The sequence below is a fragment of the Pygoscelis adeliae genome, unplaced genomic scaffold, assembly GCF_000699105.1.
Source record: "Pygoscelis adeliae isolate BGI_AS28 unplaced genomic scaffold, ASM69910v1 Scaffold190, whole genome shotgun sequence".
Classification (NCBI taxonomy): Eukaryota; Metazoa; Chordata; class Aves; order Sphenisciformes; family Spheniscidae; genus Pygoscelis; species Pygoscelis adeliae.
In genome coordinates this window covers 621,390-638,098 of record NW_008823922.1, presented here as the reverse complement: position 1 = coordinate 638,098, position 16,709 = coordinate 621,390, and the positions used below count along the sequence as shown (strand labels likewise).

Genomic DNA, 16,709 nt, shown 5'->3' with positions numbered 1-16,709 from the left:
ATGGATTCGTACAGATATTGAAGGGGGGAAGTAAACTTTATTAATACACTTGAAAAAGGTTTGTGGAAACTGTGGCTAATCTGGTTATGGAGAAGGACTTTATAATCTCTATAACAACAGTAGCCTTATGTTGTTATTTGTGCTGACTTCAAAGCCTCAGACTTGTGGAAAATGCTCATCTCTGGGAGGAAAAGATGGATTAATCAGAAAAGGAAAGCACTAACTTCTAGAGACTTCTTAAAATCTGAGCTATGTTTTCTGTTAAGGTTGGGGAGAAGAAATGAAAAAATGGAATAACTTTTACTAATGTTAATTGTTAGTATTTAGTTATCAAGCAGTAGGATTTCTTAGAACCTCATGGGATATCACAAGAACTTAAAATCCTATGCACTATTGCAAGAGTCTGGGCTTGAAGGTTATTCCTTAAAAAAGTATTTCTGTCTTCCCCAACAACCTAATATTTGAGGACCTTTTCCTACTCAACATTCAGTGTATAATCCTCTGTTTGAGAACAAAGAGTGGATGGAATCACATGTCAGAAAACATTCTTTTTTTTTTAAAGGACAACTGAATTTGTAGTTTGATTAGGCTATTTCCTGGTGGTTTTATGGGAGTGGGGTTTTTTTTGGTGTGTGTGTCTACCCCGCCCCGCCAAATATAATACTCTGTTCTATGGTGAAAATCCTTCCCTAGGAAGGATGTACAGTAAAGTGCGCTTCTAGCCCCTGAAATTTAGCTAATATGCTTGCAAAAATTTGACTCTTAATTAAAGTATTTGGTTATTTAGATAACTTACAGAGATTGTAAAAGGCTTATAGCTAAATGTTAGCTTTGCTTGGTGTCTTTGTGCATTGTTACAGGTGTGTACAATGCGATCTGAGGAGAAATCCTTGAGGAACAAAGTTAATGAACTTCAGAAAATCAAAAACCAGTTTAGTGAAGAATTGGAGATCAAACAGCGCACAATTCTGCAACTTAAAAAGGTATTTTATTTTTTAAAATTTTACTTGCTCTTATTTTTTTTTAACTAATCCATTAATGAGGCAAGTTTTCCAAGCAACAGGAGAAAGCTTACAGAAATTGAGGTAAAAATAAGAGTAACCAGCTGAAATTAGTTTTAATGGATGAATGAAAGATGTTTAAAGAACATCTCACTGCAGGATGTTGTCAAATTGTTTTAAATAGTCATCTGCCTAGTAAATACATACTTAATACCTGCAGATACCCTGTTTCTTATTAGTGACACTTAGATACGTTAGTAGTAACGTCTTCCTCTAAACATTTTTTTATATCAGCTTGAATGCTCCTTTACACTATATGAAAAACTTACTTATTCTGGACTGTTTGTCTTAAATACTTTATTCATTACTTATTAAAGCTCAGAATGAAAAGCTACTCATTTCTAGCATGTATACTTGTTTATTTCAACATTTTTTCTTTAATTTGTTTTCAATGTGATATTTAGGAGCAGTTGAATAATGAGAAGCTGGAAGAAATCTCCAAACAGTATGAGAAAACACGTAAAGGTCAGAAAAAGCCATTATTGTTCCATTTTTTGGGTGTGGAATGGCAACATAATGAGTTGCCATGTTGTTAATGAATTTGGAGTGTCTTGTATATTTATATTTTATAATACTGAGAAACTCCAACCTGGACATTAAAATGTTCCAGTCAGGAATTAAGTTTTATTGAATCGTTATTAGCAGGCATATTTGAAAGCTAAGAAACAGTCTAAGAATAAGAAACATAAGCCCCAGAGAAAGTGTGGATTTGCTGTATCAGTGTGAACTTATTAAATGTTGGTATTTATTTGCCATGTTAATTGGCCGTTTTAACAAAATCAAACACTGAAACATGAACTAGCACAATAACAGTTTCTGCAGGTTTGATAAACATTTAGCAGTTTGAACAATGGTTAGTTTCCCATATAATACAAGCCATAGTCTGACTGATGTTAACACTGAAACACTCGCTGAAATCAAGTTGATGAGAATCACTTAAGAATTTTGGATTTGGATAGTTCAGTAGAGATGCTCTATTTCTTTCTAATAGAGCTTTTGATCCCTGGGAATAGGAGAAACTACTTGTAATGAAGGCACTTTGGGAGAGAATGGTGGGAACTAGGAGGCGGCTTATCTGTAAATTTATTTTCAAATCTTCAGATCTGCGAGCAAAGGAAAAAATAATTGAAGATATGCGGATGACATTAGAAGAACAAGAACAGACTCAGACTGAACAAGATCAAGTGCTTGAAGCCAAATTAGAAGAGACCAACAGATTAGTTTTGGGTAATCCCTCCTTGGAAAGGGAGCAGGGAGGCAAAATTGTTTTGGATGTATTGTGATAGCTGCTTTAAATTTCTGTTTTTATTTGTTGACTGCTAGTTAGGCATTAACTTTATGTAGTACATAACAAATGTCTAACAGTTAAAGGCTTCTGTTGTCCCTTTGTGGTCTTAGCTGATAAATCCAAGTAACTTTAGTAGAAGGATGTGAATGTGGTCAAATACGCATTTGAAACTACGTTATGTAACCTCATTTTGTGTACTGACTAGAACTGGAAGTATGGAAGCAGAAATACAGAGAGCTGAATAATCGGAGCAATAGTGACTGGCAGCAAAAGATGAGCAAAAATGAGGAGAAAAACATAAATGAAAATGAGGAATTAATAAAGCTGCAAAAAGAACTGAAGGTAAAACATGGTGACGTAATTCATACTTAGTTTTAAAGCCATAACTTTCATTTAGGAGTCTAAATTTTTTTGTGTCGCTATCTTCAAGAGCTAGGGCATGATATGGCAAGTTGTTACACTAGTAAAGGAAACCTCCTCTCAAAGCTGCAGTCCAGCAGCTGGATACAGTCTGGATACAGTGTCTTTGTAATATCGGCATCACTGATGCCCCATCTTGGAGTGCACCCTTCCCTACATTATACTACCATGGATGGTGCTCCGTAGCTGGATTCCTCTTACAGTTGCCTTAACCGATCCAACTCCTGATATCCATTCCGAACCTCTTTCCTGTCAGTTGTTTGGGCAACTAAATCAAACTCGTCAAGATCTTGTGCTTGCTGTATGACCTGTAAGCCCTTCCTGTTAGGCTGAGGACTTACCTCTAATTCTCCTTGGATTAGAAAGTAGACTTTTTTTTCCAAGCAGCTTTTCAGGTCCCTTCTGTCTTATGTGGGAGAATGTCTGACAAGAGGTTTGATTCTGATAGAAAAGGAGGCAAAGTTGCTGTGGATTGAAGTGACATTCTTAGGTATGCACTATCTTTGCCTACTGTTCAAATTGTACTGCATTCTTTGCCTTTCAGTCTTGAAGTAGAAGTAAGTTTTCTAACATGTCCTGTAAGGCAGCATAAAAGATTGGGTATTTGTAAGTTAAAAGGGTGTCTTTACCATTACCTTTGGTGTAACTTTTATAGTGTTTGTGACTTGCTCAGAGCATTTTTTAGAGGAAAAAAAATTCTGTTCCAATGAAGACGTGCCAGTCTGAATAAGAAGTGCTGAAAATTGTTAATTTTTTTCAATAGAGAAGATCAAATGAGAATGTAATACTTGCACTTGGGAATATGCTGAAGTAAAACTGCGCTAGTATTTCTGTTATCTTTTTGAAATGAACCTATTTAATGGTAATCTGGATTTTAAGACCCTTTTTTCTTTTTTTTGCTTAGTCTCTACCTATGGTTTTATTTCTGTTACATTAAAATAGGAAAATGAGGCAAAGTATCAAACCGATAGAAAGAAGTGGCTGGAGGAAAGAACGGGACTCATAAGCCAAGTAAAAGAAGCTGAGAGCCATCGCAACAGAGAAATGAGAAAATTTGCGGAGGACAGAGAACGTCATGTAGAGCAACAAGCAGAAATTGTAAGTGACTGGAGGTCTCAGCAGAGTCCTCTAGTGTAAGTCTTTAGTACAGAGCAAATCTCATGTCAAACGGTAAGTGTGGGCACTTGAGGGTAGCTGGCCTTTGACAAAGTTCCCTCACTTTATCGCATGGCAAAGCCTAGATGAGATCTTCTCAATATGAAAAGGGAAGAATAGGAGGGTCACAAAATGAAAAAGCTTAGTATATAATGGAAGTTAACATGTCTCTTCCTTTCTATCTGATTACCACCGCCACCTCACTATGAATTCTTCAAACTTCATCTTGTGTGTAAAACACCAGTAAGTAACCTACACCTAAATGAATTGCTACTTAATGAAGCTAAGAAACCATACTTTGAAAAACAAGATTTGTTGCTTGGCTTTTCTCAAAAAAAAAAAAAAAAAAAAAAAAGCTCATAGCCTTTAGAAGGAAGAGAAAAAGAAAAGCAAGCAGAAGTTGACAAAAAGAAGCTTCTTTCCAGTATTTTGACCAAAAATACTTGGTCAAAATGCCAGTGGTTTTGCTCCCATATCGCTTTCAAAGTAGAGTGACTTATAGTTAATAAAAAGGTGGATACCTTGCCTGTTCACTGGACTATATCAAGGTTGTAATTTCTTAAGCATATGAAATTATTATATGAATCTGTACAACCTAAAACTGTAGTTGCATCTAGAAGTAATTAGCAATGACTTTCTGGACCTGCAATCAGTACAGGAGGATGCTAGGAGCTTAGGACTACTTTCACTTTGTCTGTGACTTTGCTTGCCTGAGACTTGTTAGTAATAAAATCACAAAGCAAACAAACAGAAGTGGTGGTTCTTACCAAAAATTCCCTTTGCAAAGAGTATAAATATAGATACAGATTTTCTTACTGAACCATGGTTTGCTTTTGCATATTTGTAGTGAAACTAGTTCTATATGAGCTTTTTAAGATCTACATAGGCTCTCAAGTTTACTAAGGCCATAAAATAGTTTGGTTTTGCATAGTTAGTACTATCAGAATAGTTCAGATAGGTTAGAATTGAACACCACTTCTACACACTATTTTTTCCCCATTTAGGAAAGACTTGCTGCACAGCTCGTAGAAAAGGAAAGCAATCTTCAAAAGTGGCGTGAAGAAAGAGATACATTAGTAGAAGCTTTGGAAGTACAGCTCAAGACTTTGGCTTCTAACACCACACAAAAGGATAAAGAAATAGCGGAACTGAAACAGGCTGCACGAAAGGATTCTGGAAAGGTAATCTCACTCACGCTCTCTCACGCGCTTTGGCTCCTTCGTTCCTGTGTGGATTTTTTGTTTGTTTGTTTTTTTGTTATCCATTAATTCTGTAAAACACTATACTTGCTCTTTGCATTTTGGCTCTGTTTTTGTTCTTAAACACTGTCATATTGAAACCATTCACAGCTAATTTAAAAAAAAAAGCTTTTTTTTTTTTAAACTGAATTTGTAACAGTAACTGAAGTTTCAAAATATTTAGTAGTTCAAATAAACACTCAAGTCTTTTTGATCCTTTGATTGCAAAGTTGGACTGGAAATCTGAAACAACTATCACATTTGCTGCCTTGTTCACAGTACCAAGGACTTCATGAACAAATGGGAGGTGAACTTCTCATAGCTACATAAGTAGAGTAAGATAAAATAATTTTGCATTACATCTTCCCAGGCTGTTGTATGACTTTTCTTCACTTTAAATAGTGGCCACTCGTACGTGAAATTATTGTCTTTTTGTTGGATAGCTGACTGGTTTAGCTTGCAATTCTAAAACGGATGCTACCAAATAGTCGTAATGATGCTCGTGTATATGTTAACTTCTTTTGCCAATGCTGCAATTTATGGCAACTTTTGCTATGTTTATTAGGACAATGAAACTGATATAGAAGAACTAAGAAAACAGCTGGCTGAGAAAGATGACTTTATAAAGGAATTGAAACAACGCATTAACCATGAAAATCTTCAGTCTTTGGCAGAAGTACCTTTACCTGAAGAAGGACAAGATGTAATAGATCAGTCTGTAAACAAAGAGGTATGTTTGTTATCATTAGTACATACTTTCTATAAATATGTTGTTAATAACTTTTGTTATGTTTTGTCAGTGTGTATTCCAGCAACATTGGGAATCTCTCAAAAATTACTTTATGTAGTTCTTTGTACTTTAACTGTATCTTCAGTTCTGAGTTCTTGTTCATGCTTTCTCTCTCCCTCTTTCATGCTCGCTCTCAGAAAAAAAGTACTTTAGTTAATAGAATACCACCTCTCTCTACATTATAGAACTTACATACCTGAGGGAAAAACTAGTTAACTAATCCAGGTTCTAGAGATTTGAAGACATAATATTTATAATGTCATCTCAGTTTGGTTATGTCAGTGTTAAGGGGATTTCAGCTCAAACAACTTTCATGATATCACCTGTAGTGTCATAATAGAGATGATTCTGTAACTAGAGCTGCCAGCCCATATGGGGGTTCACAAGAACAAAACAGTATCTTGCATCCCACTTAAAATCAAAACAAAACAATATTTGAAGTTTACACAAAGAGCAAGTCTGCATATTTCCTGAACAAAAATTAAGAGGCTTGCAGCTGTACTGAGACTCCTGATTCTGACCGAACCTTTGTGTGCTACATGAACAGTATTTAATGAGGTAGTTCTCCTGCTAAACTGAATTAATGCTATGTGGCTTCATTGCTAATTAATAATGAACAGGGCTGAACATGGATTTCCTAGCAGTCCCTCCCCTGGCCGCTAGAAGGTGCGATTCTCCTCTTGTTGCAGAACTGGACTGAATGCCAAAATGCATCTCTTCATCTCTTTCCTGTCTGCTGCCAAATAAGACTGGCTAGTTTCTTGCTACTTCATCAATTTGGCTAGTGCTGTATAGATAAAGCTTGTGATGTATGAGGGAGGACAGAATAGCTCTCAGAAGGGTTACTGCTTTATACAGCTTTGTAATAGCAACTGAGAGCACCATAAAATTAGTTATAGAGAAGAATTGTTATGAACAGTTGGTGCTGAAATATTTACCTCAAGCCAGTAGCAACAATACTTGATGTTCTGAATAAGAAGAGGCTGCTAACAGGATTATCGTGTGAGAAACTTATGGTGGTGTTGAAGTGAGTGGGGTAAAGTTTTGGGGGGAAGTCAAATATAATTCTCAGGAAAGACATAGTGGAGATAAAGAATTAAAACTAAAGTGATCGAGGCGATATGTGTCTCCTGCCTTGTGAGGAGAGGCTAAGAAGCTGGCACTCTGATTAGGAGAGGTTAAGGCTTCTGGAGGGTTATGGGGCTGAGGCTTACAATATCATGGTTGTGGTGGGTAAACAGAAGGCAGAACGGTCCTTCTTAAAATCCTGCAAGAACTGGACAGCACTCGATGAAACTAATAGGTAATTTTAAAACAGTTAAAATAACATATTCCTATATGATGCAGCTAATGATCTTCTGGAGGTGGCAGAAACAGGTACTGTCAGCAGGGATTAGAAAAATTTGTAGTAGAAATCCATAAATATATTCATAAATGGATACTCTGAGGATTAGGCAGAGGTGTTACCCTCTGACACTTCTAATGCGACAACTGAGAGTGCTGGGAGAGTATGGAGGGAACAAATGACAACATGTATGATCCTGGCCACCTTATCCCTAAATAGCATCCCCCATTGCCACTCCTGGAGGCAGAATATTGAACTAGATGGACTGTCGGTGAGACCCAGCAGGGCACATCTTGTGATCACATTGTGAATAGATGTTACTGACTTAAACTTGTGATGTCTTTCAGTCCAGGTGTTCATTAGCTGTCTGTGCTTGAGCTTTTATACTGTAACTTTAGAAAACTCAAAATATTTTGAGGTTTACAGTCTCACATAATCTTCACTCATTCTAAATATTTACAGTTTATGGAAAAACAAAGCAAGACTGATCCTATAGCTGGACAAAGCATTCCAGTAAGATATGATGAAGTTAAAGAGAGTTATTCATTATCTCAATGCCCTAGCAGTGCCTCTTCATTAAGCGAGGTTGGTATAAAACTTTAAATTTGAAAACCTTGTGCAGTTGTATGGATTTTGCTAAATGCAGAATAGGGAAGAAACGTGTCCTGTTACCTGAAGAATTCTAAAGTTTTATTCTGCAAATACCTTTCTTGGTGATCAGATCACCTGATTTAGTGGCTTTTGGTAGAAACAAAAGCTGTGTAACATAATCATGTGAATAATTATATCTGACTTCAACTGTGTGCTCTTGAAAACTTAGCTCTCACCAATCCTTATGAAGTGGCTGATTAGATCAGTCACCTGAAAAAAATATATAAACCCTTTTAAATGGATGAGCAATAGCAGGGCAGATTGGATTTGCTTTCTTCCACTGCAGGATTCCTGTGTGTAGCTTTGTTAGCTAATGACACTAACCATTCCAATGTAACTTTTTGATTGTTAACTCTTTCATGAAGTAGCAGTTACAAAGAAAAATGTTTTTAATAGCCAACTTCATTCTTGGGAATGCAGTGGTGCTGGTATTCCCACTCAAAATCCCAGCAGAGCCTGTTGAAGGTGACTACCTTTTGGCTTTCCATGAGTTTTGATCATTTTCCTTTTTGAGAGGAGGAAGGTACCCTTCAGGGTGAACCAGCACAAGAAGCAACAGTAGCTACTCTGTTCGGGACCCTACCAGCAGCAGTGGTAGCAGCCACCTGCCATTTCTTGCCACCACCAACCCCAGCAGCCCATCTTCCATATTTCATTCAAACAGCTACTGAATTTGTTTTTGTACGTTAGCCAGCAGCTGAACTGCTGCCACAGAGCTGTGGTCTCCCTGGCTCCTGCATCTCTGACTTTCTTGCTGGTTTTGCTGAGAAAAACAGGGTTGGGTGGACGATGGAAGGTAAGTGCTGCTGGGGAAGAAGAGTTGTGCAAACTGACCTTTCCATCCCACCCTCACTGTGCAGTTCTTGCGGTTTGGCTGTAAGCAGGTACAAGACAAGGTCTTCAGCTTGTGGGCGATGGTGCTGCCTGAATGCCTGCTCTTCCTCCAGAGAATGGAAGTCTCTCATAGGTTGAATTTGGCTTGTAGCTTGCCAGTTGGATGTTGTTACTTGCACAATTAACTTCCTCTAGAAGAGGAAGGGAAAGCTCCTTAAAGATAAGCTAGAGAAAGATTATACTTTTATCTCAAAAGCTCCTATTACTGCCTGGTTCCTCAGGAGCAGCAGAGTTAAGATGAAGAAAATCGTGTCAATTCTACTACTGCTAGCTGTGAAAACCTAGACTTAGCTGTCTCTGCCCTTGAGGAAAATGACTTGGAAACAAAGTATCAGGCTGAGTTTAGCAAGGAAAACTTTAAGTTCTGTGATCATAGATAGAAATGTTAACTTTTTAAAATTTAACAAAAAAGTTTTAGAAAGTAAAAGTTAAACTCTTCTATAGTCGAAGTAGATTTCTTCTGAAAGTGTTCTGAAAGCGAACAGCTGGAAAATGGAATGCTTACTTTGCAATCCACTGGGGAGGGATAGGTATTATAGCTTTTTTAACTCATAGTTAGTCTAAAACTTGTTTTCTTAAAATTTCCATATGCTTGCAGGACCATTCAGAAATTGTCCTTGACTCTTCTGAAGTGTCCACAGAAAATGGAAAAACTAGTCGGTTCCCAAAACCAGAGATGGAAATCCAGTTCACACCTCTGCAACCCAATAAGATGGAGGTGAAGCACCAGGGCAGCACCTTACCAGTTACAGTTAAAATGCTCAAGCCAAGAAAGAAAAGGAAGAGTGAAGAGATGGATGAGGTATGACCTAGACCAACTGACAAAATATGTTGTGCAGTTTTTCAATGTATTACTCTGATCATTTGTTAAAATTCTATCCTCTGATTCTCACTGAGATCCTAGGGATGTATCTAGGGTATATTTAAACCTTCCCCCTGGCAAGTGGTGGATCTCTGGCCTGTGTTGAATAAGGTCATAGACTTCAATTTTTCCAGACTCTGGCCCCTTGTCCCCGATTTGCACTTTCTCTTTTCCTTTTACATTTGTCTCTCCCTGCTGGTACCATTTGCTCCTGTCTCCAGCCCTGATCTGTGGGACTACAGACCAGTTCTATAGAATTGCTTCTTTTGGTTTAGACAATTATTGGTATCAATTATCTCTTCTAATAGCCAATTACAAGTTAAGCCCCTGGGCTTAATCAATGCATTTCAGAGTTTCAAGACCACTTCCTTTGACTTCATTTTTCCAGCCTGTGTTTTCTTTGATCTTTTTGTACTTAGAGGGACTATACAAAACTAATCGCACCAGCACCTGAACCTCCCTGTTTTATGTAGACCTTAATTCTTCTTTAATTCCTTCAGTTGTGCTGGGTTATATGCTCCAGCCTTCTTAATGTGCTGTGGTGTTTACATGTGAGACTAAGGCTCCACAGCAGTTCAAGGTGGTAACAATCTTCACTGCTCCTACCTGAACTGCATGTTCCTTTCCTTTACATGTTATTAGCATTAGCACCAACACAGCTGTCTGTAAGACGCTTACAAAGGCTATGAAACCTTAAGACCACATTGTGGTGGTACTTACATACTTGTAATCCTACTTGGGGGGCTTATGAATCTCTATACTTCTAAGGACTTTTGCAGCTGACAGGTGACTGAGGGAGATGACCTGTGGATGATTTGGCTAGGTGGTTAAGTGATCTCTTTTCAGTGAGTGAGCTTGTCTCAGCTGGAGAGTGAAATATCTGATGCTTTTCTAGCATTTCTCATTTGAGCATTCCCAAGTGATATTTTTTTTAATCTCTTAGTAAAATAATTAAGGCAAATAATCACTTCAGTGATTTAGTGTTCAACAGTACTTCAATAAACTCATTTTGTTAAACCTAGATTGCAAAAGTAACTGTTAAAAGCTGTGTAAGTTAATTCATCTGGAATTCAACGCTTCATTCTGGAATAATGTCCAGAGTTGATTTAAGCTTCTTGTGTCTTGAACCAACTGTCTTCAAGAGTAGTATTCTCTTAAGCTGCTGGAAAAGTAGGTGTAAAAATAACCACCCTTCTGAATGCACGGAAAAGGTACCAAACGTTATCTACAGATGAATATATTTCATCTAACGTAGTTATCCATGTTTTTAGAGAATACTATTTTACCAATCCATTTAAATCCTTTCATAGTGTAGAAGTCCATGTTCATACCCTTATGGGATAACATTTAGTTAAGTAACACTTCAATAACATGGAACTAAATTTAAAAGTATCTTATTGCTCTTCTATTCACCTGAATGTTACTCTTAAATATTATTTTCATGTTACATATGCCAAACAGAAATAGATTATAAAATGATTCGGTAACTTTAACTGTCACAAGTCTACTGAAGACACAATTTATTTTTTAAATTTCCTAAAACTGAAAAGTGCATTGTCAGCACTAAAACTAAGGACTGAGGGGAAACCTGTGGTGCTAAAATAACAATGTACTGCTCATCTCAAATTTTTAAAAAATAAAACAAAAAACCCCTTGTGTTTTTAGAAACAAACAAAACCAAATCTTTTGCAGAGACTCCCTTCTAATTAAACAAAGAACAAAATCCTCCCTTTTCTGACACTGTTATCAGTCAGTATGGCTATCAGTTATCTGAAATCTCTTGGCACTGCTTCACAAGAGAGAAGGTATCTTTTAATGGCAGCTTAACAATGGTACTGTGCTACCAACCTGTTTTTATAATTGTCACCGTAAATCTGAATTTACATTTAGATTTATTGAGTTAACTTCAATTTGTGTGTTTGCTTGTCAAATATCTTAAAGCCAAAAGTATAGGAAATAATGGAGAGAAGAAAATAGTAAATGTCAGAATGGTTTGACTACAGGTATTTCTAGTTCCCTTCCACAAGTTTGTTTAGCGTTTAATTCACATTTGAATAGTTACCTCTATCCAGTATTAGCCAGTGCCTCCCTACTGTTAGTCATCGCATTGAAACAGTGGCTGCTTCTGTAGTATAAATAATTGTTCTTTCCAGGAGAATCCTAGTTAAAATTTGTCATATTTATTTTCTTAGGATTTTGTGAAAAGTGAGAACAAGAAAAATGCAACACCTGCTATGACTAATTCACCTTCTACAAGCAACAAAAAAATGGTTTGGTTTTGTTCCATTTTTGAAGTTAGTTTGGCCTTTTCTGTAAAGGTGGACTTGTGAAAGAAGCATACATTCTTATGCAGCAGTATCATCCTTATCTATGTACTTGAATAGGATTCTTAAACACTTACGTTGTCTTCCTACTAAACTCTATAAGCTAACTAAAGAGAGTAAGTCTGTATTTGTCAAGAATGCGTACTAGCTGCAGCGTACAATGATTCAAAGGGAAGAATGTTGCATATTGAATAGTTATGAAGACTAGTTTGAACATACTATTAGTATATGTGATGTTATAGGCAATGCCTTTGGAGGAAAACTAAGGTTCATGTCCTCTATATGTGTGACAATTATAAAAAGATGATTTTAGGCCTTAGTAGCAACCTGGGCAGGTTCAGAGGCTGGGTAGTAGATTTATTTTCCCCATCAGTTTCCTCCTGTTTTATTTATAACTAGAACAGCTTGTCTAATGAAATACTCTACAACTTTGAGTCTACTTTTTTTTTAAAGAAACTATTTGTTTCCTGTGTTACTCATGCCCTTAAATGTATTCTGTGAAATTTTGACAATTTTTTTTCTTCTGGGTATAAAATGAGGTTGTCTACGTTGCTTGCTATGGTAGTATTGTTAGTATAATGACCAGAGGTGTCAGTAGCAAAGCTCAAAATGTCAGCTTGAAAATAACATTGAAGCCAAATAAAATGGAATTAAACTTGAAGATAAATCAATTTTCAACTTAAACAATCTTGTATTTCTGTACAGATGTCTGCTACACACTCATTTAGAAAAGAATACCCCTTAAGAAAGCAAGAATCTACTTCAAGTAAAAAGTCAGCTAAAAAGAAAGATGGAACACTGCAAAAAATTGGAGACTTCTTCCAAAGTTCTCCTACTATTATTCACTCTAAAGGTTTGTACAGAATAAATAAGGTTTATTCCATGTTCTCTGGTCATTGTATAATGGCTTTTCTACTGTAATCTATTAATGCATGTGTTGTTAAAGGACATGTTTGCTGCATTAAGTTGTTCTTTTATTTATGAAATAATGGAGTCTGAACTAGAGCTTGCTATATTGAATCTTGCAGAGTAGGAAAGGCTGTCTTGATTGCAAGGACCACAGGGTTCTAAAGTTTAGGTTAGGTGTGAAAGGTAAACCAGGTGGAATGAAAGGACTCAGTGTGCAATATGTGCATATAAATTTATCATAAAAGCAATTATAACTGTTAAGCTTGCAGTAAAACAGTTAAAGACAATTTCAGAAACTTGCCTTACTGCTCTAAAAAAATCAAGAGCTGAATTCAAACTCCAAATCTTACCTTGTTCTATAAGCAATCCCTCTTCCCCCCCGCCCCCGGCTTTGTTTCTGTGGAAACTGTATTAATTATTTGATGTATGTATGTGGGAGGGGAAGATTAGTTCTACAGAATCTGAAAGCTGGTGTCTTATGAAAATATTTGGAAGACTTCAATAAACTGACTATGAAGCAATTAATGGATTTCGTTAAGTTTATAAGCATAGGCTTGGGAAGATTAACTGCTAGGACTTTCCATTGAAGAATATAATTTTATTCTTTCCTACAGTAAGACATGATCTCTGAGTTACTGTGTTTTTAAAAAAAAAAAGAGGTTAAAATTAGCAGAGGGCACAAGGAATCACCAGCGTTAAATTCTAAAAGACACTGTTATTGGGTTGGTTAAAACAAGGTCAGTCATTATTCAATGTGGACAGTTAAAATTAAGATCTCTGTACCAACTTAAACTTGACTTGCTACAGAGTACGTTTTACTCATCTGCTCTAAGATAGTCTAGATGATGATAGTGGGATTTTTAAAATTTTCCAGGTTTGTTAGATTGGTTCCATGAGGACAACATACCATTATCAATGGAAGCCAAATTCAGACTACTCAAAATTTCACTCTAAAAATACTTAATTTGAGCAAATGAGCTCAAGTTTGTAACCTTTATTACTATGTCCTGTAATTTTTTCCCTCTTTTGCATAACTTATATTGTTTGGGATTTCTTCTTTCCTTCTAGCTCATAATATGCATATGTTCATCTCTTTATAGACCTAGTACTAGTTTGATTAAAACTATACAAGTATGTAGAGAAAAATGACTCTACCCTGTGCTTCTGTCAGCACAAAGAAGTTAAGCCTGTTGTTCAACTCCTGTTAAAGTATTTAACTTCCAGTGAAATCTGAATCCTAATTGATTTTGAATGTGCTATTTAGATGTGTCCTTTAAGCTTTTGCATCTGAAGCTATAGAAAACTGTGGTAGTCAAATACCACTTCTGAATTTTTATATTTGAAGTTCAGACTACATCTGTTTCATTTTTAAGCTGTTTTTGATAAAGGTTGCTTTATACATTAATTTTGAGGCTCACAAAACCAGTAAGACATTGATTTACAATAAAATTTTTCTTCTAGCAAAGAAGCTGATTGCGACAATAAGCTCTCCCAAGTCTGCAGAACCAGAAAGCGTCAAAGAAAACGAGCTCAAGCCAAAACGAGCTAAGAGAAAGCTGTATTCAACTGACATTTCTTGCCCTCTAGATATCCCTGCTTCTTCGGTACGTGATTACAGGTTACTGTTCTGTCCACTGTAATGTATTTCTGTAATCTTGGCTTAAAATAAACTATTAGGGGGACGGAACAAACCTGAAGGTCTGATCAAATTGCAGAAGAGGTTTGAAAGTACTGATTTATTTCTTGATTCTACCTAACCATTCCTTTTGGTCTTTTCTTTCTGTGGTTTTACTTAATTTTCTCCGTTTTCTCACCTATCTCCTCTGTGTTTGACTGCTGACGTACTGTATAGGTGATACAGCAATCACGGAGATATCTTTAAATTTGGATTCATAGATATCTTCTTAGCTGTGGTATGTGGAGGATTACTTTTTCCTCTGCTACAGCAATTGAGTCTTAATTTGGTTTTGCAGCAGTTGGTGTTCATTTAAGTGTAGCATAAAGGGAGAATAGAAATAGAGACCTTTAAAGGATCCATAGATTTGGAATAGCATGATCGAAATACTAAAGATAAAGGTCTGCATGTACAATTAACTTTGCAGGGCAAGCGAGCTCCTAAGGTAATTTCCAGTTCCGTTTATGCCCAGCTGATGTTTGGGTTACTTTAGGATGTGGATACCTCCATGCTTTCCCAAAGAACAGTTTAGGTAGCCTTCTGGGTGTGCTTAAATTGTGTTGCTCTGTCTAAGCCAGCCTATAGAGAGTCTTACAGGCCAGGGCTTAATGCATTGTTTCTGAAGTCCAACTTTATGGCTTTGACAGTAACTATAGTGCTGAGTGTACTCTTGCTCTGTTGGAAATACACCTCTTCATTCTCCCTGCACTATGGTGAGCGTTTGCCCATACTGAGATACCCTATTGAATTTTCTGTAAATTGTATGGATGGATGCAGCAGAAACCAAAATGCTGTCCATAGGAGGATGAAAAAAATGAGAAATGCAGACCAAAAGAAGCTGAGAAGCTTGGAAGTGAAAGGAAAACTGAAAGACTGCATCCTGGAAAAATCAGAGAAAGCTAAAGGAATTTAAGCTAAAAATACATTTTCTGAATGCTTCCTGTCTCACAAAATGAGTATTAGAGATTAGAAGTGAGAGCTGCTTTTGGATCACATTTTTCTTTGGACTTTGGTATTTGTTTCAGCAGAAGTGGGATTTTGTATGTTCCCAGTATTTGTTGCTTATTACGATGCGCTAAAATGGTCTCTCTATCCTGGAGACCTCTGACTAAAAGATAATAAGCAAATTTCATTCTGAAAACAGCTTCTGGGAAAAACCATGTTGTTGGTTACATGGATCTGGAAGTGCATGTCACGTGTCTCTGAAGAAATGCTGAGTAACTCTTGAAATAATGTCTTTTTCAGATCTTTATAGAACAAAAAGAGAAGGAAAGTGATCATCTAATCATCAAGCGACGGCTACGGTCAAAAACAGCTAAATAATCTTGCAAAAGCATGTTTGTATTTCCTAGTTAGGACATTTTTCCACTGTATTATTTCAGCTGATTGTATATAAGAAGTAATAGATACTTAGTCATGCTCTGAAGTCTGTATATAGATGTATAGAATTTGTTCTGATGGTTTCCAGTTCTGACTCCATTAAAGCTTGAAATACGGTTCAGGAAAGCTTGTGTCTGAATCTTTTTTTTTGTTTTTTTTAAGGAATGGTGTCTTTGAAAGTGTTCATAATTTACCCATTGTGCAGTAAGAACTATGCCTGTGTAGAATGGTTTAAGTTGCTTTTTTCAGGTGGCCGGTATACTTACCATAACTTTGAGTGGAAAAAATGAGTACATGTTAAAACTTGTATATCCTTAAATTCTTTAAAAAGATTAAAAAAAAAATCTGTGAAGGGACAAAATTAAGGAATTGGCACTATGTGGAGAAATATGGTGTTTTTCATCATTTATGTGGTTTTAACTGTCTTTTATTTACTCTTCTAAATTAAGTAATTTATAAGCATAATATTCTTTCTTTGGGGATTATAATGTCCATAAATAATTATAATAATCCGCTATTAGAAGTGACCCACTCTCGGATAGACATTTGACATTTTATTCTAACTATCCAGTCCTGCTCAACTAACACAGCTACTTTTTATATAGTAAGGTTTCAGCTTATAATCAGTGACTGAGTAAACATTTAAAACGCTTCTGATTTCATCAGTGTAGCATTTACTTAAGTCGCAGGCGGTGACTGTATTTCATAGGATTTTGC

The 16,709-nt window shown here is 36.4% G+C and overlaps 1 protein-coding gene across 1 annotated transcript in view; it reads left to right on the top strand.

Moving 5' to 3' along the window:
• The window catches only part of KIF20B (kinesin family member 20B), a 41,913-nt gene extending 25,978 nt beyond the window's left edge, over positions 1 to 15,935 (top strand). The window contains 12 exon segments of the mRNA XM_009320515.1: positions 861 to 983; positions 1,469 to 1,526; positions 2,163 to 2,288; positions 2,555 to 2,691; positions 3,712 to 3,867; positions 4,929 to 5,105; positions 5,728 to 5,838; positions 9,402 to 9,644; positions 11,897 to 11,974; positions 12,734 to 12,881; positions 14,399 to 14,541; positions 15,858 to 15,935. Coding sequence (XP_009318790.1) covers positions 861 to 983; positions 1,469 to 1,526; positions 2,163 to 2,288; positions 2,555 to 2,691; positions 3,712 to 3,867; positions 4,929 to 5,105; positions 5,728 to 5,838; positions 9,402 to 9,644; positions 11,897 to 11,974; positions 12,734 to 12,881; positions 14,399 to 14,541; positions 15,858 to 15,935 — 1,578 coding nt within the window.
• Positions 15,936 to 16,709: the final 774 nt, after the last annotated feature.